The sequence below is a fragment of the Falco rusticolus genome, chromosome 3, assembly GCF_015220075.1.
Source record: "Falco rusticolus isolate bFalRus1 chromosome 3, bFalRus1.pri, whole genome shotgun sequence".
Taxonomy (NCBI): domain Eukaryota; kingdom Metazoa; phylum Chordata; class Aves; order Falconiformes; family Falconidae; genus Falco; species Falco rusticolus.
Genome location: NC_051189.1, coordinates 83,305,135 through 83,328,357, shown reverse-complemented (window position 1 = coordinate 83,328,357; position 23,223 = coordinate 83,305,135). Strand labels below are relative to the sequence as shown.

Genomic DNA, 23,223 nt, shown 5'->3' with positions numbered 1-23,223 from the left:
AGATGCTCTTTAAAGCTTTGTAAATCCGTCTTCCTGTCTAAATGATTCCTCCCGGCTCTGACACGTAACCCTCTCACCTTCTGTCCTTTTCAGTGTGACATCAAAGCCTCTCACTGGGATGTTTAAGCTTCAGTTTAGACAAAAATTTCTAGAAGAGTTCACTCTTCTGTACATAATCAAAGTCTTGACTGGGTTTTGTTGGTCAGCTCAGGTTATTTTCTCTGTTTAGATGTTAACTGCCCCAGCAAAGCAGTCCATCTCAGCGTGACACTGGGACACTTTGTAATTCAGGATTCTGTAGAACTAAGCAGTATTTAAATTTCAAAGCCTTAAATTGCTAAGAGATTTCAAGTGTTATATAGTCATTGCACAGTCTGTGGGATACTGAGAGACATACAATATTCTGTCCTCTCAGGTTGCTCAGAAAAGCTCCCTATCCTCTAAGACAGAAAAATGAAATAAAGCACAGTTAAATTTCATTTAAAATTGGATAGGTATCAGTTTTTCTTCTATAAAGGCTTTAAAATGAGCCTGCATAGTGGTAAGTCCTCAGGGTTTTTCTGTGTTTACCAAAGAGGACTTCCCTGATGTTCTTTGGGATTGAAGCAAGCAGGAGAGCAGGGTTCCAGATTTCTAGAAAGAAAAAGGAGGCTATAATAGGCAGTTGAAGCCTGGGCAGATTTGCGCTTTGTGAAGAGCATCATACCCTCAGTGTTAGCCTGAAAGGGTGTGATGCATTCTTCAAGGAGGCTAGAAAAAGTGATATGATGGAAGAAAAGGAACAGGTTATGACAGCAACAGAAACAAAAACAAAGAAGAAATGAGAGGTGAAGGAGAAAGAACAACAACAAAAAAAGTCAGGAAGGGAAAGTGTGCAATTGTCTAGGGATTAGATGTAGTGATATTCAATATAATTTTTTTCATACTCATTGACAGAAAATGATGAATTTATGGAAAGGGGAAAAATAATGATTAGATTTCTTTCATTGAGATCACACTGAAAAGCCATTGCTTAGATCTGAAGAGCTCTCATGAACCATCTACCCATCTACTGCAGAGAACTGGTTACCTTCAGAAAGGTAACTAGTAAGTTAGTAAGCCAACCTTTCCTCTCCTTTTTTTTTTCTCTTGGTATGAGAGGGCAGAAGATAGGTTTTCTTCCTATGTGCCTCCAGATTGTATGGTAGATGTTCCTGCAGGAAAGAACTCATTGAACATAATAATTTTTCACACCACCATCCTGCAAAGGATGCTTGACAGCTTCAGTTCAATTAAAATACATCTTGAAAATATTAACAAATTACCATGTAAACTATGAATTGATACCATAAAATGCATATAAAGGAGGTTTTAAAAGAGGTAAGCAAGAAGAGGAAGAGTCAAAACTTAAAATTAAAAAGTTTGGAATATGACCATTGCTGAGCCCACAATTAAGGAGAAAAAAGTCAATCTTCAGAATTGTTTTGCAATCCCTATTATAATTAAAATAAGCCTCAGGAGTCAAAAATGCTCAGATTGTGATAATTTTCTTTGGTATTTCTGTGCAAGGAATATAGCTGTCTCTGAACATGAATGATAGCCCAAATGGGTGGAAAAAACATGTAAATAGTCCCAAGGCCAGCTGTGGCAGCAAGAGCAATTTCTGAAAAAGCAATTGTATAAAAAAGAGAAACTAATTAGTCTTGGGGCTTCCTGTATAGTGCTGCGAAGTGCAATCTAACATTTTTGTCAGTTTGGAGGGCTTCATTATAGATCATAGAGTTTTTCCACTGCTTTGAGTACTTGAGAACATGAAACTTTTATCTTCTAAATGCTACTGGAATAGGATTTCTTCGTAACAACTGCTCCTCTGGGAATTACTCTGTTTCCTCACTGAAAACAGCTTCTTGGTGTCCAGATCCTGATATATCCTGTATTAATTGATTAAGGTTAGTTGTGAAGAGTCAGTAGTGGCTCTTACTACAAAAAGTAGCAGATTTTGTAGATAGTTGCTCAGAAGTGAATCTTCTATTTTGACAATGATTGATTTGGTTTACTGTCACCTTGAGAATGGTCAGCTTACATTGTAGCTATCATAAGAATAAGATGCATAGCATGTACTACTAATAGTGGTTTCCACATGTACTGTCAATTATTTGCAAGGGGAGCGGAAAGGAAGTGAAAGTAGTTTACATTTCTGTATGAGGACTTTTATAGCTTCTGGTGATGCTGCAGTCTTTTCAGAGGCTGAGGTAGCAACAGCGGTAAACCCCTGCTGTGTATTACCCTATGCTCCTGAAGTTTCTGGACTGAACAAGCTGGCAGAGAATTTGAAAACCCTTAAAAATAAAAAGCAGATGGAAAATAAAGGTAATAATAATTTTTAAAAGTCTTTAAAAATCCTTTAACAGTTAATTTTCTAACTTGTCTCCTTTTTCCTATAAACAAGTCATGAGTTTGTCGTTCATCAGACCACCACACCTCACTAGCCCTATTTAGAACATTAGCAAATGAGTACCAGAAAGTATTCAGTTGTCAAGCAAAAACTGTATACTGGCATTTTCAGTTAAACTCATGGCTCCTCTCACCATCAGTCACCTGTGCCACAAGGGTGATAGGCTAACCTACCTCACTTCTGGTAGGACGTGGCCGATGATGATGTTTTTAAAACTGGATTCCAAATATGAACATGAGAATCTTTCTGTCATTAAAGGAAGCAGATGAAATCTTAAGACACGTTACTCTTACAAAGATACTCACAGAGAACAATTCACTAGTATAACACCTACGGTAGTGAGGAACTGATCTGCATAATGCTGGTTTGATGCTACAATAGGTAATGATTGCAGCTTTCATTGCTGCTTTAAAATCAGAGACTGACCATCTCTGAACACTGTGAAAGGATCTCTCACAATTCTGTGCATACATGTAGACTATGATGGTGGTACCTACCTTCATCTATACATATGACCATTTAGATTAGGGTCAGGTATGCTGACAAGTTTTCCTAATAGCATTGAGCTGGATTTTGCAAACACAGTATAGCCATTACCTTTGTGATAAAATCAGGAGAAAGAGATGGAATAAGCCACATTTGAGGGATCCAGTCGTATAGTCTGGCATCTGTTATATAATTGCATTTGAACATAGGGCAGCATCTTCCTAGTTAGGTCAGGAACTTAAAAATGACAGCAAAGCAGTCCTGCAGAAGAAAGACCCACCCACAGGTGCTCCCCAAGGACTGAAGTCTGCATCCTGAAGGCTGGAGACTGTTAAGCATTTTCCATATGCTCTTCTGCCCTCTGTAGAAGAGTATTGATAGAGGCATCAGAACCAGAGCAGAGTCATACTTTGAGTGAAGCCGTATGGTCTTTTGAGCTGACAGAAAAAAAATAGCTCTCAATTGGCTGGCGAGTCTTGCAGTCACTGAAAGAGCACAGAGCATCACTGAGATTGTGAAACAGAGCTGGACCCTTAAAAGGCCACCTGTGTCTCTCTAGAACTCTGCCAAGGATGATCAAGTCTGCTGCCTAACCACCCATGTCTCTTAAAAACCCTAGTAAGGATGATCAAGCCTGCTGCCTAACACTCACCAATATGCAAGAAGCCAAAGCAGCCTGGAGGGATGGCTTCTGCACCACTTCAGCATCCAATTGGAAAATCCTCACTCGAATCAAGAGAAAGGGTCTTCTTACAGGCAACAGTGTACTGCATCATACTCATCAGAGACCCTGTTTCAGAATTCAAGGGCCAAGTGATCCCTGAAAGTTCCAGAGAGCAAAATGTACAGAAAACTGGTGCTGGCATTTAATGCTAAACTAAAAACGCTTGTGAATACAAGTTCATCCAGACCTAAGATGGGCATGCAGATTTACTCAAATTTATCACGACTTTTCAGTTTTTCTATTATCTGTCAGAGGAGTAGACAGGTTCTTGAGGGGAAGTTGTCATTTCTTAAGGGTAACTGGTATCATGATCCAAATTTTCCACCATTTCCTGGAAATTCTATGATTATCTCATTCCCAGGAAATTACTATGAAGCTTTTTCTGTTCTTAGTTCTGTTTCTAAGGCTCAGGCAGTTGCACTGACAGAAGGTCAGTTCCTTAGCACCTGTGAATTATGAAGCATAGATGTACAGAACGTACCAGGTTTTGCTGTTACGTTTTGGCATTCCTAAAAAGAAAATAGTTTGAAGGGATTTTAGATATGTCAAATAGATCTACTGCACCTGCTAATATATTCACAATGGTCATCTTGTTGTTCTCTGAGGCGTTTTCTATTCTGGTTTTGCTGGTCTTACTCAGAGTTTTTTCCCTCTTGGAGCAATCTCCAATAATCAGTGTGCTGATGTTTCAGTAATTAGCAGCTGACCCCAAAGTTTTGCTTAAGCTCTCTAGCCATCAAGGATTTTATAATTCCTTATCCATGAAAAACATCTGGCAGAATAAATAATTCAATAGTTATTTGCCCCTCACAATTCCACTTCATAAAAAAGAAATCTTGTATTGCAGTCTTATATTTAATCTTTTTCGGTTAAAGTTCTGATTTAAATTTTCAAATGGAATTATTAAAAAAAAAAAACAACCAACAAACAAACCAAAACAAAACACCCCAAAAATGCTGATGTCCTGAAATGTAGTGCATTAAATGCATGAATTATAGCAAGCAAGCAACAGTTACATTGTTCTATAGTCTACCATAACCTAACTGGACACCCTCAGTAATTTTCTGTATAGAGCTCTGCAGATTGTGCAGATCTCATTTTGTCTATACAGTAAGGAATTAAAGATTAAATGAGAAAAACGTATTTTCATAACTATATTAATGTTCTCGTGTTTTTTTCACACATTTCTGCTGTTAAAAAGGATATATAACAGAACTGATTTATTGAATCCAAATAAGCAAATCAGTCTTCTTTTCTTTGGGATACCAAAAAATTAAATCTCTTAGTCTTAGAACAGGTATTTATAGGGTTGTAGCTTTTATTCACATCTACGAAATCGATAGATACAGAAGGATATAACAACTGGGAAGAAAATTTGATCTCAATTTATTAGTTTAAACACAGTTTCACTATCAGGTTGACAACAATAATGGATAAATGATAAAATAAGGGGGAAATACCGTTGTATTTCATTCTTCCGTGTGAAGTATATCATCACATTGGAGGATGAACAGTGACATGTCTGTATGGTTCTCTTAAACAACAGACAGGAGAAACAGAGGGGGAAACTAAAATGCATTTTGCCTCTGAAAGCTTAAGTGGAGAATGTGATTGCATACTTGGCTCTTTGAAAAACCTTAAGAACCTCACAGTAAATTTAAGACAGGTCTGAGATTAGTCACATCCTAGAAAATATGGCATGCTAATGTTTTCATTGCAATCTGTTCATCCAAAAGTTCTCTCCTTCACACAGAGCAAATGCTTAGCTTTTTAAGAAGTGCTGTATGCTGCATTATTAATTATTTAATTCTTGTGTCCCACCACTACACCTTCTTCCCTATAACAGCCAATTGTGAAGTGGGACTTACTTGTTTTTTTAATTAGTACTTGCAGAATGCCTGTAGCTTTATAGAGATTTATTAGGAATATGGGATAATACTGGTTTACTTAAAAGTAATTACTCTAAATCCTTGACACATAAACCAGTGTAGAAATAGATGAGAAAACGAAATTTTGTATACATGAAGACAGTGCTTGCCTAAAACCCTTATGATTAATGACAAACTGCCTAAGTTACCAGTGCATTAGCAGTGTGTTGCTGAAGACACTGGTAACATTACAGAAGACTATTTTGGAACAATGTTGAATATTACAAAGTATGCTATTATGCCACTTGACAGTCCAAAAAGAAAAATTTATTAACAAATATCAATTGATGACATAGCTGGTTCAAACAACCATGTGCAAAACTTGCTCTGTCCATGTTGTCTTAAATCTTGCCAGCCTGTTTTTCTTTTATAAGTGTTACCATACAGTTTAAACCCGGAAAAATGAAAACTCTACTCCCTTCAAACGCATTATTGGACAGTCAGTTGCAGATTAGCCCTTCTTTCCAGTTTAAAGCAGAGACGGTAAGTAGCTCAGCATGAAAGTAGCTTTGAAAAGTTCATTGATGTTCCCAGAGTTTGCCTTCCTGGTTTTTGTTAGGAGTCTTTCAGATGAGGACCTTGAACATTTTGGCTGTTTGTGAAAATTTCAAGGCTTGTACTTGATGCCGTGGTGTTTGTAACTCACAGTCGCTATCAGGACAGTCCAACTCAACACCAAGCTAGCTACTTACAGCTCTTATCCTCTTGTCCACCCAGAACCTAGCATGCAGAATAGCTGGAGGGAACAGTTTACATTACATTTACCTATAAGGCCATTGCTCTTCAGGCACAAAACCTCCCGAAGCCACAGAGGGTTGGGTCGGGCAGTGCTCCCTGGAGACACCTGAATGCTGGGAGTGCTGGTAGCTTCCATGCTACTAACTGGGAGCAAAGCACCAGGAGCAGCTCTTTCAGAGCCTTGCATCTTGTCCATGCCTAGAAAAACACATATTCTTCCCTCAGATGCAAAGCATTTGAGGGGCAGAGCTCAAAAAGTAAAAAAAAAAAAAAAAAAGGACAGAAAAATTGCTATGGGCCAACATAGGAAGAAGTGTATTTCATGCATTTTGAACCTCATTTATTCTTTGCTCTGATTAGTTGTTTTATCTTGTTCCCAACCAAATCCTTTATTGGGTATCCTAGTGAAAGTAAATCGTTTCACACCGGGAACATGGTGCTTTTTGTTTACTTCTTTTTTTCATGTAGGAGGCTACTAAAAACCCACGTCGCTATTTAAATGTGAAACAACGCCGCTGTTGGCACTCAGCACACCGCTTTGAATCGGGTCACAAAACTCATTATTCGCATTTTAAAGGCTTTTCTTGCTAAGGAAATCAGTGGCTGAGGGGTGTGTGTGTGTATTTGGGCGAAGCACTGGTCAGACGGACCAAGCTGCACCGCCAGCTCCCGGGAGCCGGAGCGCTCCCTCAGGTTTCAAATAAATCTCCTGCATAACCAGGAAAAAAAAATAATATAACGTATCCGAAAGGATAGCGCGTCTTCCAGCGGCGCGCCGGGCTCTCGCTCACCGCGGGGCGCAGGTGTCGGAGGATTCAGTTATCACCAGATTCACCGAGATCTCCTGAGCCCGGGATCCTCGGTAAAACGGGGAGGCAGCCCGCGCCCCAGGGCGAGCTCCACGCTCCGCTGCCCCAGAAGCGGCTCGGGCACGTCGCTGGAGTCTCCAACAGGCAGCACCTGCCGAGGAGCGTCGGCCGCCCCCGGCCCAGTCCCGCAATCACCGAGCCCCAGGGGAGCCCCGCGCCGGCAGCTCCCGCCGCGCCCTCCCGCCCCTTCGCAACGCCTACGGAGGCGCGAGGCGGCCGCCCGCCCTGCCGGCGGCGGGACACGGCCCGCGCGAGGCTGCCCCGGGCCCGGCCGGCGCTGAGGCGAGCGCCGCGGTTCTGCCGCCGGGGGGGTGGGGGGGTGTCCTGCGCGGTGCCGCTCCTCGTACGGGCACCGGGCTGCTCCTCTGTGGGCGACGAGCCCCGACTGGAGCCCTTCCCGGTGGCTTCAGCTGCTCCTTTCTGATGTACGCGGGACGACAGTGCGGGCGCGGGCGGGGGGAAGGCGTATTTACCCAGTTACTCGAACTCGGGCTGCCCTACGCCTGGTTAAGGGCAGGTACGCCAACGCATTTCGGAGCCAGAGACCCCGGGGCGGCGTGTGCCCGCCGCAGCCGTGCGGAGGAGTTCAGACGCCGCTCGGCCGCAGCCGGCGGCCGGTTTTCCCTCAAAGGCTGGAAATGCTTTAGCAGATTAACGCGTCCCTTAATCCCCCGGGCGCTGGGTGCCGGCCTGGTTTAAGGTCAAACAGGGGGCTGCGTGCGGCTGGGGGGGGGGGGGCGGCGAGCGAGCCCCCTCGCCCCGCCCCGAGCAGCCCGGGGGAGCCGGACGACCCCCGCCGCCGCCGCCCCCCCCCCCCCCGCTGACGCCTCTGCCTTTCCTTCCCGCAGCAGGGCCCGGGGGGCCGCGGCGCCCACCCGGGCGGCCCGGAGCCGCCGCCGCCGCCCGCCGCCCCGCAGCCGCGGGAGCCCTTCGCGCCCAGCCACGGCAGCGCCTTCCACCTGCCCGAGCCCCAGCACGCCGCCGCGCTCTACTACGCCAGCTCCACGCTGCCGGCGCAGCGGGTGAGCTCCCCGCTGCCCGCCCAGCCCGGCGGCTCCCCCACCAAGCTGCCGCGGGCCGGCTCCGCCGCCGAGGGCGCCGCCTACGCCACCGCGCAGCGCCTCTCCTCCCCGAAGCAGTCCCCCAGCCGCCTGGCCAAGTCCTACAGCACCAGCTCGCCCATCAACATCGTCGTCTCCTCGGCGGGACTGTCGCCGTCCCCCATCCGAGTGACCTCCCCGCCCACCGTCCAGTCTAACATTTCCTCCTCTCCTATCCACCAGTTAAGCTCCACCATCGGCACTTACGCCACCCTGTCGCCTACCAAGCGGCTGGTTCACGCTGCCGATCAGTACAGCAAGCACTCCCAGGAGCTGTACGCCACCGCCACCCTGCAGAGACCCGGCTCCCTCGCAGGTAAATCGCGGTCGGCAGCGCCCAGGGTCCGCGGCAGCGGGGAGGGGGGGGGGACGCGCGGTGCCGCCGCGGCCGCGGAGGGGGACAGGTGGCGGGGGGCGAGGGAGGGGCAACGCGGCCCCGCCGGCCCCGGGCGGCAGCGCCCCGCCAGCCGCCGCGCCTCCCGGGACCGGGCGACGGGGCTGCGGGCCGGCAAGGGGAAGGAGCGGGGGGCGTTTGACCGAGCCGGTTTGGGGGGATCGTGGTTGCCGTTCCGGTGAGTGGGAGCGGCGGGCCGCCCGCCTGCTTCTTCAGCAAAGTGCGTTACTTCTCCCGGTGCCGGGCAGGTGCGCGCCGTGTCGGGAGGGTGCGGGGCTGGCAGCGCTGGGCGCAGAGCTCCCTGCTCTTACCCACGGATCGGGGAGGTGGGGGGGAGTATGTTACTATGGTGAATGCCTTCTCTGCCGCGATCAGAAACTGTGAGCCTTTTGCAGAGAATCGCTTTCCCCCGGATTTACAGGCGCTTCCTGGGGTATTTGACAAGTTTGAGGTTACTTAGCAGCAACTCCCGGTGTACCAAGTTGTGCCGAGTAATAGGTAGCGGTTATTTGGCTCCGAGTGCTCTTCGGGGAATCGGCTGTTCCAGCTGATTTAATGCCTCTGTAACCGAAGACTTTGAACAGATCCTAGAAGTGAGATACGGGTGCACTGTTCTCTAAACCATCTCTCTGCTAAACTGAGGATCCTTCAGGGGTGGGTTTTAGTGTTCTCAAAATTTCCAGTTTCATTGCTATAGTAACAGCTGCTATGCTCATATGTTCTCTTGTGTGACATAAATAGATTTGAAGATAAATAGGATACATAAAGAGGTTTGGCTGTGTTTATCAGGCAGGTACACAAGTTTCTTACTGGAGCTAAAACCTCTCCTCATCCCCCTTTCTCCTCTCACCCATCTCCCCTCCCCCTCTACTCCATCAGTTCTTGGCATCCTATATAATTCCAGTGTGTCTAAACATACAGATTAAATTCACTGATAAAAAAAATACAGTACTAGTTTATCTCCTCGTAAGAACTCTTTGATGGTTTGGGGTTTTTTCCCCTATTTAAAGGGTGGGAATTTGAAAACCTTTTTAGTTTATGTAACACTGTTATTGAAGTTCAGAATGTATAAAGAGATGGTATCACTAAATGATGCTAAAATTGAGATCAAGGGACACGTATCAATCCTATTGTCAAATATTCACTCTCAAATTACAAAGTGGTTTATTAGCAATTATGTTAGTACAGCTTCTCTCCACTCAAGTCCAACGCACTGTTGGCCACAGGTATTAAATACTGCCTTTGTAAAGTCGAAACCTAGAATTGCCATAGACTTCATGGTTTTGGGAGTTTTGCAACTTAATCCTATAGCAAGAGTTGCTTGGGCCTAAATAGGCATGGAGGGAACTGTCAGCATTGAAGGATAATTCAATCTAAAACTTGGACACCTGTGGGTATGAACTGCCAGTATTTCCTTGATTTTTCTTTACCTTTGTTCTGGGATAGAAGTCTTTGCTTCGGGAAGTTTCTAGGAAGCACAGTCCATATCTCTCTTTACGTACTTTTAGCATTGGAATTTGTATTTTACTGGGGTTTTTGTTTTTGAAGAAGGCATCTTTTATAGCATTGCAGCATTAAACCTGTGCTGATAGCTTAGTCAAAGCTTGTTCTGTAGGGCTTAAGGCCTATTACAATGACTCTGAAGTGCTACAGCATTAGAGAAGCTGTTTGTCCTGTACTAGACCCAAGTTGCAATGTGCATGTGGACTTTTTTGGACTTGTTAGCCAATAGTGGTTGTACAGGCATTTCTAATGGGGTTTTCTACTTTGATTTGAATAAAAGTTAAAAAACTGGCATTCATTTTCTTGGATTGCTTTTAAATAAAAGCTTTTGATAAGACTTCTTCTGCGTCTTGCATAATGTAGGTACTTCCTTCACTGCCTCTTTTCAGGACACACTGTGAGGAGTTACTTGTCACTGATTTATGGTTCAGGTGAAGGAAGAACTCGTAAAAACATGCATTTAGGAAATGACTGGTGTATTTTTGTGTTGATTTTAGTATGGAAGGGGAATAGTGATTGTTCATTTAAACTTGCTATTACATTTGTAAAAACTGGAAAAGCAATACTAACTTTTCCAAATGTTGTGCCAATCAGAACAAACGTAAAGAGCTTCCCAGTTATGGTATCTCATAGGGATTTGCTTAGGGATCTTAAGATATGCAAAAAAAATCTCACTGTCTTATTTTATAATAAATGGAAAATCCTGTAACTTGAAGAAGTACTAGGTGACAGACATGCAGAGATAGTATTGCTACTTAAAAACAGAGTAATCAAAATGAAAGCAACAGTATGTTAGGAAATTGCCTTTTTTTTTTTCTTCCACAGTGTTGACATGCCTTTCAGGTAGTTCTTGAAAGAAGCTGTATCACATGACCTATTCTTTTGCAAAGTTTCCTATTGTGTACTCCCACCTTTTATTTTCCATTACCTTTCTGTAACATATTCCTCAATGGCATCCACAGGATCCGGAGTTACACATTTGCTAGCCCTGGTAAGAGTCTGACTAATCTTCTAGACTTCCACTGGATTCACTAAATTCAATGGACTACACAGAGGCTTAAAACTAATGTTTGCTTTAGAGTTAGCCAGGATCAAATGTTACGGATACTCATAATTATTTTTTTTACAGGCTTTTTTTGCTCAGAACAGGTTTGGTATTTGAGCTGCAAGTATATTATATTATTGCAGAAGTTTTCTAATCATTCTGTTAGAAATCAAACTCATTGAGGAGAGCAAGCTATGATGTATGTTGAAAAGCTAATGTTCAATAAATGAGATTTTTGCTTCTTCTTCAGAACATCCAAAGATTTTTTTTGAGAGAGAGAGAGAGACAGGAGGAGTAGGAGTGGAGAATAGTTGTCACATTGCACTGATAGATGGTCTGCCTACTGTGATTAATGTGAAGTTGAATTGGTATGTATGTGTCATCACAGGGATGATGTTACTCAAAATAATCCTTTTTTATATCTGGGAAAAAAAAAATATATTTGTAGTAATTACCAGGGACACAAATAATGCATTTGTTTTAATTATTTTGCATGACATTAGAAATTTGTAATGGAGCTAATTCATGAATACTACTGGGTGTCAGTGTGCTAAACAAACTGAATGGCATCAGTACCAGGGTTAGATGTTTAAAAGAGAAGACCTTCAGATATGATATTTTTTTTCTTTGAAATTGTAATTGTAAAGGTACAATACAAACCTAGATTGCCCAACACTGAATCTGTGTTAGACTTAATTGAAGTGATGGTATTATTTATATTAATTTCCCATGAACTCGATTATGAAACATCTTGAAATTAGAATAATGGCAACTCTTAGACTGCATCCTGAATTTTAAATAAGACATGCAACAGCATGCAGTGACTCAGTTTTAACCAAGTAACCTTAGAAACGTCTTCAGAAATTGGTTTTAGTCTAGTTATACTTGAACTGTTACCACTGCCAACTGTGTGTGTGTGTACGTGTATATAGTGGTTTTTGTGAGTGTACACTTTCTGTGTTTATTCTTAGTCTAGCTACTTCATTGCTATGATCTGCAGTGACAGCTTTGGAAGTAGTTTTCCAATCCGCACTGCTCTAAAGCATACTCAACTGTCCAAGCAGCAGTCTGAGTCCAGAAAGCACAGTTTGTAATTACCTTCTTGCAGCTTCCGCACCTGGGTTGAGCTGTGGAGTGCTGCTGAGAGCCAAACTCACCAAACCAGTGCATTTCACCTGGAATGAGGAGTATGTAAGACAGCAAGCAGCAGAAACATGGGAAAAGCTTTTCAGGAGGCAGGTCAGTCACACAGGTGCCCACTGTTCAAGGTCCTCTGAAGCCTCTCCTGCTGGCCAGAATCGGGCAGATTTAGGAGCAAAGGGAGAGGAGGCAGTGAAATGGTGGTGTTGATGTAGTTTGTGCCTCAGGTTATGTGGTGGTGTAGCAGCCCTGGTGTTGCAGAGCCACTCCGGCCTCTTCATCAGGCTTAGGGAAGACTAGGGACACGTAAGACAATGGCAGGTCATTTTATGCATTATTACAAAAAACTGAAAAGAAAATAAATATATTTGAAGACTGCATCATGCTCCATCAACTGTACTAAAAGGTTAGGTTTAAATAATGAGTGTTGGTGTGCATCACTTTGTATAATATTAAGTGGAAAGAATGTTATGCAGCTATTCTTCATGCAGTAGTGGCATGTTCCACAGAAACAGGAGCTGCAGTATCCCTCAGACAGCCCTGATGCCACAGCTGAAAACTTCAGTGCTCAGCCTCATGTTTGCAAACACAGTCGTCTTTCAGGTCCTTGTAAAATCAAAACAAAAGGGAATTTGTCCTTTCTGAGGTAGCACTGTTTGTATGCATGTGTGGTATTAATACTAAAATAGCACTTGTTTATATAAAATATGCTTTGCACTCTTAATTGGGCAAAGATTTCAGAGTTCATCAAGGTCTTAACTGGTTCCTTCTGCTCCTTCATCTGTCTTGTCTCGCTCTTCTCCCTCTTTGCGGGGGACCTTCCTTTGCCCTTTCTCCTTCTGTATGCTTTTCATTGCATGTGACATGTTGAACTCTGCTTTCCTGATGAGATTTATGGCAGGACTGCTGTTTGATCATGAGTGTTGACATGTTTTAGCATTTTGGTGTGCAATCATACGGGCATAGAGCAGATCAGTTTACGTAGCTGTTTATGGGATATCCGATAAATGTTGCTACTAGCATGGATTGAGATTTCTTTATTACTAGTTCATTGTCATCTTTACAAAAAAATATTTAGTTAAGTGTTACAATTCTCTGGTAAATCACACTGCACTATGTAGGTGTGCTAGAATAGCTGCATTACTGCTTGTGAGCAGACATGCATGCAAACCCGTCTTTCAAACTTTTACATGGGGGAGAAAAAACTTTCAGCAGAGTTAGTATTAAAATCAGTGTTACTGCTAACCCAATTTAAATTAGCCTCTTTGGGGGATTTAAGCTCTATGCAAGTAAAATACTCTTTTTGGACTACATTAAACCCAAATTTGCACCATTTGCAAATGCAGGCAAGACTTCACCACTTGCATCATCATTCAGGTTTTGGGCAGGACATTATAGATAAGGAAGGTGCAATCAACATGTTAATCCACAGCCAAAGTGGATCTAAATCATCCCAGAAATAAAATTTCTCTGTACCTTAAAATCCCCACCTGAGACACAGGGCTGAGCTAATAAAACAGTCTAGGTGTGGTGTGCCATTGTACTTGTTTGGACAGGTAAGGAAGGAAAATCTTTGGATATTTTGACGTTGGACTTGGACTATAGATGTGATCGATCATAACAAAAAGGATACTCACTTGTTTCCCTTAACTACTTTTCTTGTGTTTTTACAGGATCTTGTGAGTTATTTCTTTTATAGGGAAAACAAAATTACTTCATTAATTTTAACCAAAATGGTTCTCTATAGATTTCTTCTAAGTACTGTTTTTATTAGCTAGGAAATTCTTTTAACTGCTGTCAGACCTTTTACATATGAGAACATTGGTAATCCTTTTTTGTTCTGGGACAGACGGTGCAGTCCCAGGATATTTTTTTTTTTCTCCTTCCACTCCTGTTTGTTTTGAGATTGTATCCGAAAGAGAACAAGTTATAAGTCTCTGATAAGTATCTGAAATACTATTGCATGTCTCAAAATCTTCTGTTTTATTTTCTTGTCTGAAAGAAACAAAGTTATTTGTTTCTGCATTGTAACCTGGAGGTTAAAAGTGCTCAAGTTGGTCTTGGAGGTGATAAAAATACAAAACTCAGTGTTCACTTTGCTTTTCTTTGTCGCTTCTTCTACTTCTACCTATTCCTTCCACCAGTAATGATCTTATTAATTGTTACAACTGAAACATTTACAATAGTGCTCAGTTTCAATTTGGAGAAGGTATCCAAAATGGACAGTCTACAGCAGTAAAGCAAAAGAAATAAGGTGGGTATCTTTGAAATGTCTTACTGCCATTATTTTTGTTCCTACATCTTTCAAATCTAGCGTACGTGACATTAATTTGCCAGATATGGAGGCCTCATGTAGGCTCTGTCTTTGAACTAATGAACTTGAGCTTTGACTTACTGTGTGAGCAAATGCTACAAATACATCTAAACACGGGTCCTGTTCTCATACTGACCATAACCTTCCCCTTTGCTTCCTATTCTTGATATTTGACTGCTCCTCCCAATGGTCTTTCAGAGGGGTGTGAAGTCAAACAATATTGCAAAATAGCAAGCTCTAAGGCACAGAAAACCAGTCTGCAACATTGCTGAAAATAGATTCCATTGGTATGAAGCTGCAAGTACTTCAACTGAACGGCTGTGGGAAATGTGAGTGGCAGTGGCTGTTTCTGGGCTTTAAGGTGACTGGTCAGTACTGAAGTCTGTGCTGTTGCTTCTAACCACAACCTGGCCTGCAGTTTCTGGCCTCTGGTCCTGAACTTTAGCAGTGTACCTAAAAGGGGAGGATTTGAATGGAAGCATGCAAGCCACTGGAAGGAATTTCTTCAGCATCAGAACAGCGTTTAGAAAATCTGTGCTTAAATACCTGATGAAAAGAAGCACAAAAAGGAACCAAAGCTGGCAAAAAGCTAGCAGAGAAGAGTCAGTGTTCATAGCAGAAAGGTGTTTAATCCATGGAGCTGGAATTTTTCCATCAGTTTTCCTTGGATAATGAAATGCATGAAGAGCAGTGTTTTGGGAACCTAACTTCTTGGAACTTTTGTTTGGAGCAATGGAAATACATTAGTCAGTGTTGGCATTCCCAGTTCATACAGCCTTGTCTTGCTTACCTAGATTTGTGTTACTTTTAGTAACTTTACTAAACGTTACTTTTAGTAACTTTAGTAACTTTAGTTACTTTTAGTGAGATTACAGGGAGAGGCTAGGGCCTCATGAACTTTTGGGTCTTGAGGGCATGCTAGTGAGGCTGAGTGTTGTCCATGCCTGTTACCATGCCTTGTGCCCTCAGCTCTGCATGGTGTCTTCATGTACTTGTCCTTTTCAGTGGCCGGGAGCATGATTCTGAGTCCTCCCAAATGTCTTTGGCCTTGAACTTGCTTGTTCAGTGTAGAAGAGAATGCTATTGTATGGGATAGGGAGTATTGGGCAATAGGAAAGTCCCCTTCAATCACATTTCTGATTTGCTTGTTGGTATATGATCTAAATTGGGATGACTGTGTGTGTTGATCATTTACTGGGCAAAGAAGGCACATGTGGAAGCTGTAGCTTCCTCAGGGTCTAAAACCCTGTTGCAAGGCCTGGAAATGTTTGTCATTAAACCCTCAATAAATGGTGACAGTCCCTCATGGTCTTCAGGTATTTAAGAGAAGTGATAATATGCACTTATTTCTACTGTGGTTGAAAACTTCATCCCTTCCAGTTGCTATGGCACGCAAACTTTTTGCAGTAGGTGGAGTAGCCGAGATCTAGAAAGTCAGTACACAGCTCATCAATAACATAAGTATTAATTTGCTGGGATATCAGATAGCTTTTTGGTGGTTATGTGCACACACCAGCTTTAAAGCAGTGCAGGTGCCTCTGATCATCAGTAAAGTGATTAACTGTGGCAGGAAGAAGATTGTGAACTGGGGAGCTGAAGAAGGCTCCCTTTATTTAAGGCTAAAACTTGGGTGGGGAGGTGTCCATGGTTACCCATGCTGAGATGCAAAGTGCTCACAGTTGAAAAACATTGGCCATCAGTGGTGGCTGCCAGAAACTACACTGGACCAAATTTGCTGTGACCAATCATGGGAGATAAATGAGGCATTTTTTTCTGTAATTGTAGGGTCAAACTTGAAGATGACCTAGGTATGGACCCACAACAGACAGAATACTTTTTGGTTTTTTGAAGGTGGTATTATAGAGGGCAGAGAGATACTGTCTAATGATAATGAATTCATGGAACTGTATATTATCCTAAGTGGGTATAAGCAAAAGTCAGAATTCAATATGCTGAAATGAGAAGGACCAACTGATGACTAATCTTATAAGGTATGACATATGAAACTGCCAGTTGAATGACATAGATTTTTAATAAGTACATCAAGTTGCAACTTGTAGTGTGTAAGTGAAGAATAGAAAATTGCTGTATCAGTTTGAATACAAGTAGTCTTAAATCTCAGTCAGCCCTCACTTTTCTGCGGAAGTTGTTGCATACACTTTTCTATATTTATCTCTTCCATGGTGTCATGTCTGTATCTTGCCTTATGGCCCCTTGCCCTCCCCCTCCAACCCAGGTGCGAACCATCCCTTTTATCAGATTGCCAGCTGTGCTGCTGTCCGGCAGTAAAACCTTTTGATCGTAGGACTAAAGCTCTCCCTGGGTTTAAAGAGTGTTGCCTGTGAAGAAAGCAAGGGTGGAAAAGGAGCTGTGGCCCTCTGATACTGGGGCAGATTTATTGTGACTAGAGACCAAAAGGCCTCCTCTCCATGGGGTCCTTCCCACACCCACACCTTCCCTGAGCATTCCAGTTCAGCAGAGATGCAATTGTGTTTACATTTGCTCACCAAAAGGTGCCATAAGCTCTTCACAGGCTTGATATCAAAGTCCTGCGAGCATGATCTGCAAAGGAGGGTGAGTTGGACTTTTTCAGATATTTGGGGGGTCAGGGGGTCGAGGGAGATGACAGGCTTTTGTGTGTTTGGGTTTACTATGCCCTGAAGAAAGAGAGAACCAAGTAAAAGAAAAATTGCAGACCAGCTAATCACAGTGCTTTGGTGGACGTTGCAACAGAAACTGATAGAAAGCATAATACAGGACATGAAGGTGATAAATGGTTAATGGGATAATTTGCAACATGAGTTCACCAAAACCAGATTGTACTGGAATAACCTGCTTACTGACCTTTTCTTAGGTTATATCTGATGTCTTTCTATTCCCTGTCAGGGCTCTGTCAGAGCACCCATTTTCTGTACTGCCACTTACGAAGTGTTTAGTTAAGCTAGAGAAGATGGATATTCTTGTGAGAGCATAGCTGGGCAAGGACCTGTGCAAAGGAGCATTGTCAGTTTGTCATTTAATAAATCAAATTAATGGAAAGGAAGGATGCTACTAATAAAGCCCCACAAGGAGAACTCTTTTGGCCACTTGAAAAATACTTTTTTCATTTTATTATCTTGGTACTAAACCCTGGAATATGCCAGGGAAACTTTTTGATAGCAGAATGTTAAGAGCCATTTTCTGAAGAGAGGACGATAAATCCTGTATAGAAACAGTTCTGCAGATCAGAGAGAAAGAATAGAATTGGAACCAAGCTAATAATGCACCTAATAGCTAGTTACAAATTAGGAACCTTTGGCTGAAAACAAGAGTAGGAAAAGACCTGGGTGACCTTTTTGACTGCAGTATGTCTCAGCTACCTATATTAGGAACATAATAGAATATTTCATGGTCTAATCACATAACAAGGAAAATTGGGAGTGTTACATAGGGTTAGGACTTCGTCAGGGGAACTGTATAGAACTGTGACCCTCTGTGGGTAAGAGAGACTCTTTCCAGCCCTCTTCTCTTCTCAAACGATTTGCCTGGGTGGTCAAGAAATGTAGAAGCCTGTTGTGCCTAGACCTGACTTAGTGTGTTTCCCTCTTTTTCTTAACACAGGAAAGGCTGATAGCTTACGTAGCTGCTATCAGTAGGTGGAGGTTATGCATCAAGACTGCTAAATCCTGGTAAGAATAAGTAATTTGATGAAGCAATTTGCCAGTCTTTTTTCAAAGACAAAATCAATGTGGAGTCTTTGGCACCTTTTAGGATAGTAGCATCTGACCAAGGAGGGAGTGAGGGCAAAAGGTATCATAAGAGTGATTTGTTTTCACCAGCAGGCTTTGGTTTTAGGGCCTTGGCTAACCAGCTGTGATGTGTTTGGCTGGAGGTTCTCTGTGAACATTAGTTCTTCAGTTTTCCCTCAAAGAATTGAGACTGGTAGCCCTGTCAGAGTGACCCTTGAGCCATGATTCCATATTGTCTGGTCTCTAACTAAGCTTCAAAGTTTTCAAGGTTTATTCATCAAAATTTTGCATAACTTTCTGTCTGAATTTGGAGTTCCCGTCTAGCTCATGTCATCCTTGTCTGTGTCCCACTTCAAGCTGGTTTTGGCAAGGATCTGGAGCTAATGCTGAGCATCACTGAGCAGTCTTCTCCAAAGTGATCCACTTCGTGTTCTGCCCTGCTTAAGATCCTATCTTGTGAGTCTGGGAATTCAATGATTAACTGTCTTAGCCAAGAATCTCTTTTTGTCTGAAGTTTATCAAGATCGTGATGGCTTGCATGTCACTGCTTTTCTCAGTCTGCAGTAGGTTTCAGACTGCCTTTGTAACATCAGGCAAAACTTGATGCAAGTGTCTTCAGCCAGCCATGTGATCATGGAGGTGTTGGCTACACAGGTCAGGCATCGATTTGACATGGAAGTGTTGTCAGTTTGCATTTATGGAAAACCAGGAGCTAATTGTGGGACAGTTCAGAATCCCTCAAGTGTTTGTCACCTTTGGACTAACATGCATCTGATCCTTCTAATTGACTGTTTTTAATTAATTAACTGTTCATCAACTAATTAACTGTTGAAGCCCTTCTCAAAGCTGAACTCTTCCAGTGGTTTATTACAAACTGCTGTGAACACATTTCTTATATTTCTTGTTAGGTCTCCTTTTACTTTTGCTAATGACCTTCTGTCACCATTTCTCTCTTGCACCATTTGTCGTTGCCGTGAACTCTGCTGGAGTGACAGGACTCTTTCAGCTTGTGGTCCTTTCCTCGCTGTGCTTTTCAGGGATAATATGAATTTTTGAGATTAGTGGCACATCACAAAGTCTGTTGTGTTAGTGTTGTTTCTTTTCTTGTCTTTTTTGTTTTTTTTTTTCTTCTTCTCTCTCTTCCCACCCCCCCCACCCCCCCCCCCATCTCCTTTAAATCAGTTCCTGGAAAAAAATCAGTAGTTATCTATTTCCTTTTTTCGCTTTCTGGTTGTTGAGGAAGGATTTACATAAGCTATTTTCATGAGTTTTTTTAAATTGGGTACTAAATGCTTACTATTATTGTTATATTAGTAAGCGTACTGAATTAAAAAAGAAAACTTATTTTATGGGTTACAGGATAAACTTTGCTTAGGTCCTTAAGCTCCTCATGATCATGGTATTAACAGTATTCCTCTTTGTCTCTACATTCAGCATTTCTTTTCTTTCTTTTATTTAGAGCAAGCCTGTTAGAATCGCTTTAGATATTATAATGATTTTAATAAGCGATTAACAACCTAGAACCAGCTTGAATAATGCTATGATAATCTAATGAACGTAACTGTCAATGTGGATAATTGCTGCTCTAAACTTTTTTACATGCGTAACTCTATTCTGCAATTAGATTGTATTCAAATTGAGTATGTATACCTTTAATAAAAGGTCCGTGTTTTCACTCTTTCACTTTAAATGCAGTGATTCTCAAATGGATAATAGAAACTTGATGAGTAATATACTGTGTTAGAGAATATCCAAAGAGATCTTCCCTTTCTTAAATGTGGCATTGAAAGAAAGGCAAAGATAATGAACCACATTTTTTCCCCTGGAATGTCACAGACTTACATGTCGGGTCTTGGTAATTTCTAGAAACCAGGGATTGCAAGGAAACACTTACTGGGAGGAGAAAGCATTTAATATTCTAACGAAGATGACTTTACGTAAAAGAACAAATGCTATCTGATGCTTTTCTCCATTCTCTCAGTGAAATGCAAGTTTGAGTACAAAGTGTTACAGATAAAATCTTCAAAAGTTAATATTGTTCACATGTCTAATAATGTGCAATCTCATTGTAAAAGGAATTACAAAAGATAAGTTGCAAACACTCTTCTGTCAGCAAACCCCAGATGTGGTTTCTTAGATTTCAGCCGCTTGTGTCAGAGACTGGAACATAGGTTTGCAAAAGAAGTATGTACAATATTCATCATAAATTAATACTTCTTAAAAGGATGCATGCATAGTCAGGATTCATTAGAACTATATATTTGCATTTTCCCTGTTAGCTGGGAAACCACCGGCTGGAACTCTGAACTCCCAGGAATGATAGTGTGATTACATAAAAAATTCAGATTGCCCAGCAAAAGCCAGTTGAGGAGTACTATAGTTGGACAAACTTAACATTTCATTACCCAAGTGAGTTTTATTTTCTGGTGTTACCTTTCCCACACTGTCACACACTGACTGTTTTTCCCTTCGGGCACCGCTATTCTGCAACGCACGTTCCTTAATGAATTTCCTGTGCCAGTCTTGAGACTTTCACTTCTAGTTGGATTTAAGCTCCAGATACTCTTTCTGTTCCATGTGCAGGGAGGAGTTGATGTGGAAATGCTTTCCTCTTCCTTTTACACCAGAGCTGCTGTGAGAACTTGCTCCATTTAAGGTTGATTGAGTCGATGCTTGGTTTGGGGCAAGGGTTGTGAGCTGCGGGGCTTTTTAGATGATGTGCTTTCCCACAGTGTTAAACATGATCAGAAAATTATGTTTTCACTGGTAAGCATCAGTGCACTAGTACCTGATTCGTTTTGTTGGAGGCAGCAATGCTTCTTAGCAAGTCACTCGTGCTGCTGGAAGTGGTCTCTAGCCCTATAAAGATCATTGGGGTTTTGGATGTTTAGTCGACACTGCTGCTTACCAGGCAGAAACTAGGTCCCTGAGTCTGCCTTGGGTGGGGCCTTGTGCCTTGAGAAGGAAGGAAGACCCAGCTTTGGGGAATTAAAGACACTTCTTCCTTTTGATTTGCAGCCCTTGTCAGAGAAGTGTTAGCTGTAGAGTCTTGCAAAATATCCCGCAGAGTTTTGTTTTGGTTTTTTTCCTGGATATTTACTTTTGGGGCACATCTCACCAATTACACTAGTATTTCTGTTCCTTTACTTGTTGAGCTGAATGTATTGCTGCTTTAGGATAGAGTGCATGGTGCAACACGAGCTTTTATAATTCAAAATTTGAAATAATAAAATTTTTAACTTTTCTAAAATAAATGTATTTAGCAAAACTTTGAAGAAGATCTCTTCTGCTACAAAGGCTTGATGTTTTCACTTGTCGTGAAGCTGTGGTGAACTATTCCAAACAGCATACACAGGGCTGCTTGGCATTGTTGCTTAGTAACATCATCCTATTGCTGAAGCACTCAGCCCTCAGTCAATGCAGTTAGTGAGCAGGAAGGTTAAAAACAGTGGTTTGTATTGCTGGATAGCAATATCTGTTCACATTTGTGCATAGGACTTTCCCCTTTTTTGTAAAATTGGCAGGATTGAGGGGAAGGGAAGAGGCAATGCTTAAGAGAAGAGGGGGAGCACCTAATACAATAATTCAATTAATAGTTTGGGTTTGTTGTTGGGGGGGGGGGGTTGGTTTTTTTAAAAAATTACCTATCATTTTCTGCCTTGCTGGAGGCAAGTTGTTGTCACTGTGTGGTAGTGGTTGATTTGGGGGAGTTTTTATTTATTGTTTTTTCTTCAGTGACAGTTCCCTATATCAGAAATGAAGTGGGAATTATCTCCCTGAACTTGTCTGTCACATTTAATCTGCTGTTTCTTCCTGGCTAACTTTGCCTCTTATTTCTTTTCTCCCAGTTACACTTCTCTTCTTCCACTAACAATTCATTTTTTAGAAAATATTTTAAGTAGGTGAATGCTTTTCAACAGAATGAGGACGATAGCAGGAAAAAAAAGTGCTTGTGAGGAAACACAAATTTATGATGGGGGAGGGGGTTCTGGTTTTCCTAGACTTGTAGAATTAAGATAGCTGATTCAATACTTTGCAGTAAATTTATATTGCGTGATTAAAAAGTAAACATAGGCAACCTAAGAAAAAAAAATAGCTTTATGTCTTTTAAATTTACTTAGGAGTGTATTTAATTTCAATATTTGATTTAAAAAAAGTTCAAATGGAATAAAAAATTATCCAGATAAAAGTTTACTGTGTCTCATAAGAAGTACCAAATGATTTTTAAAGTTTATTTAGACCTGCTTATTACGTTTTAAAAAGTGTAATCTTTTTTCCTTTCTTTGACCCCCTGCCTTTATTTTTAGCAGTGATATGAAAAGTGCTAACCCTAGGTCAGAGGCTGGTTTTGCAGTGTTGCTTAAGCAGCCAAAGCCAATCTGTTTTGAGGAGACTTTCCTAAGATACTTAATCTGGTTAATGGTCAAATTATGTCTGCGAAATTCCACAGTGTGAGCCTTACTGCTGAACGTTGACTGTATCCTGACAGTGAAGCTGCTAATATGTTTGACAGTACAGTGATGGTTTACATGAAACACTCCAGGCCATGCCTCATATTACACTTTAATCTTTTAAGTAGAAAACCTGAGGAAAGGCAGTCTTAAGATACCGACAGTTGAGGCAAGTCTGTTCTTTCCGATCTGGGGGCTCATATGTTATAGCACATACTTGTTTTGTGGTGACCTCCTATAATGTGGACTGGGGATGCCAAAGTACCACATTCATGTTTTTTCTGAATATCCGGAGTTTGACATAAGGTGAAAGGTATCATGTGTAATCAGTCAATTCAGTGATGGCATTATTTCTTTTTTTTTATTTGT

At 41.8% G+C, this 23,223-nt stretch overlaps 1 protein-coding gene across 9 annotated transcripts in view; it reads left to right on the top strand.

Annotated features, from left to right (window-relative positions):
- The window catches only part of CTNND2 (catenin delta 2), a 679,250-nt gene that overhangs the window by 379,580 nt on the left and 276,447 nt on the right, over nucleotides 1-23,223 (top strand). For 6 of the 9 annotated variants that reach the window (XM_037380646.1, XM_037380644.1, XM_037380645.1 and 3 more), the window contains one exon: nucleotides 8,028-8,595. In XM_037380646.1, the coding sequence (XP_037236543.1) occupies nucleotides 8,028-8,595 (568 nt within the window). The remainder of the gene's footprint in view (nucleotides 1-8,027; nucleotides 8,596-23,223) is intronic. The other 3 variants (XM_037380649.1, XM_037380650.1, XM_037380652.1) reach the window with 1 other exon arrangement.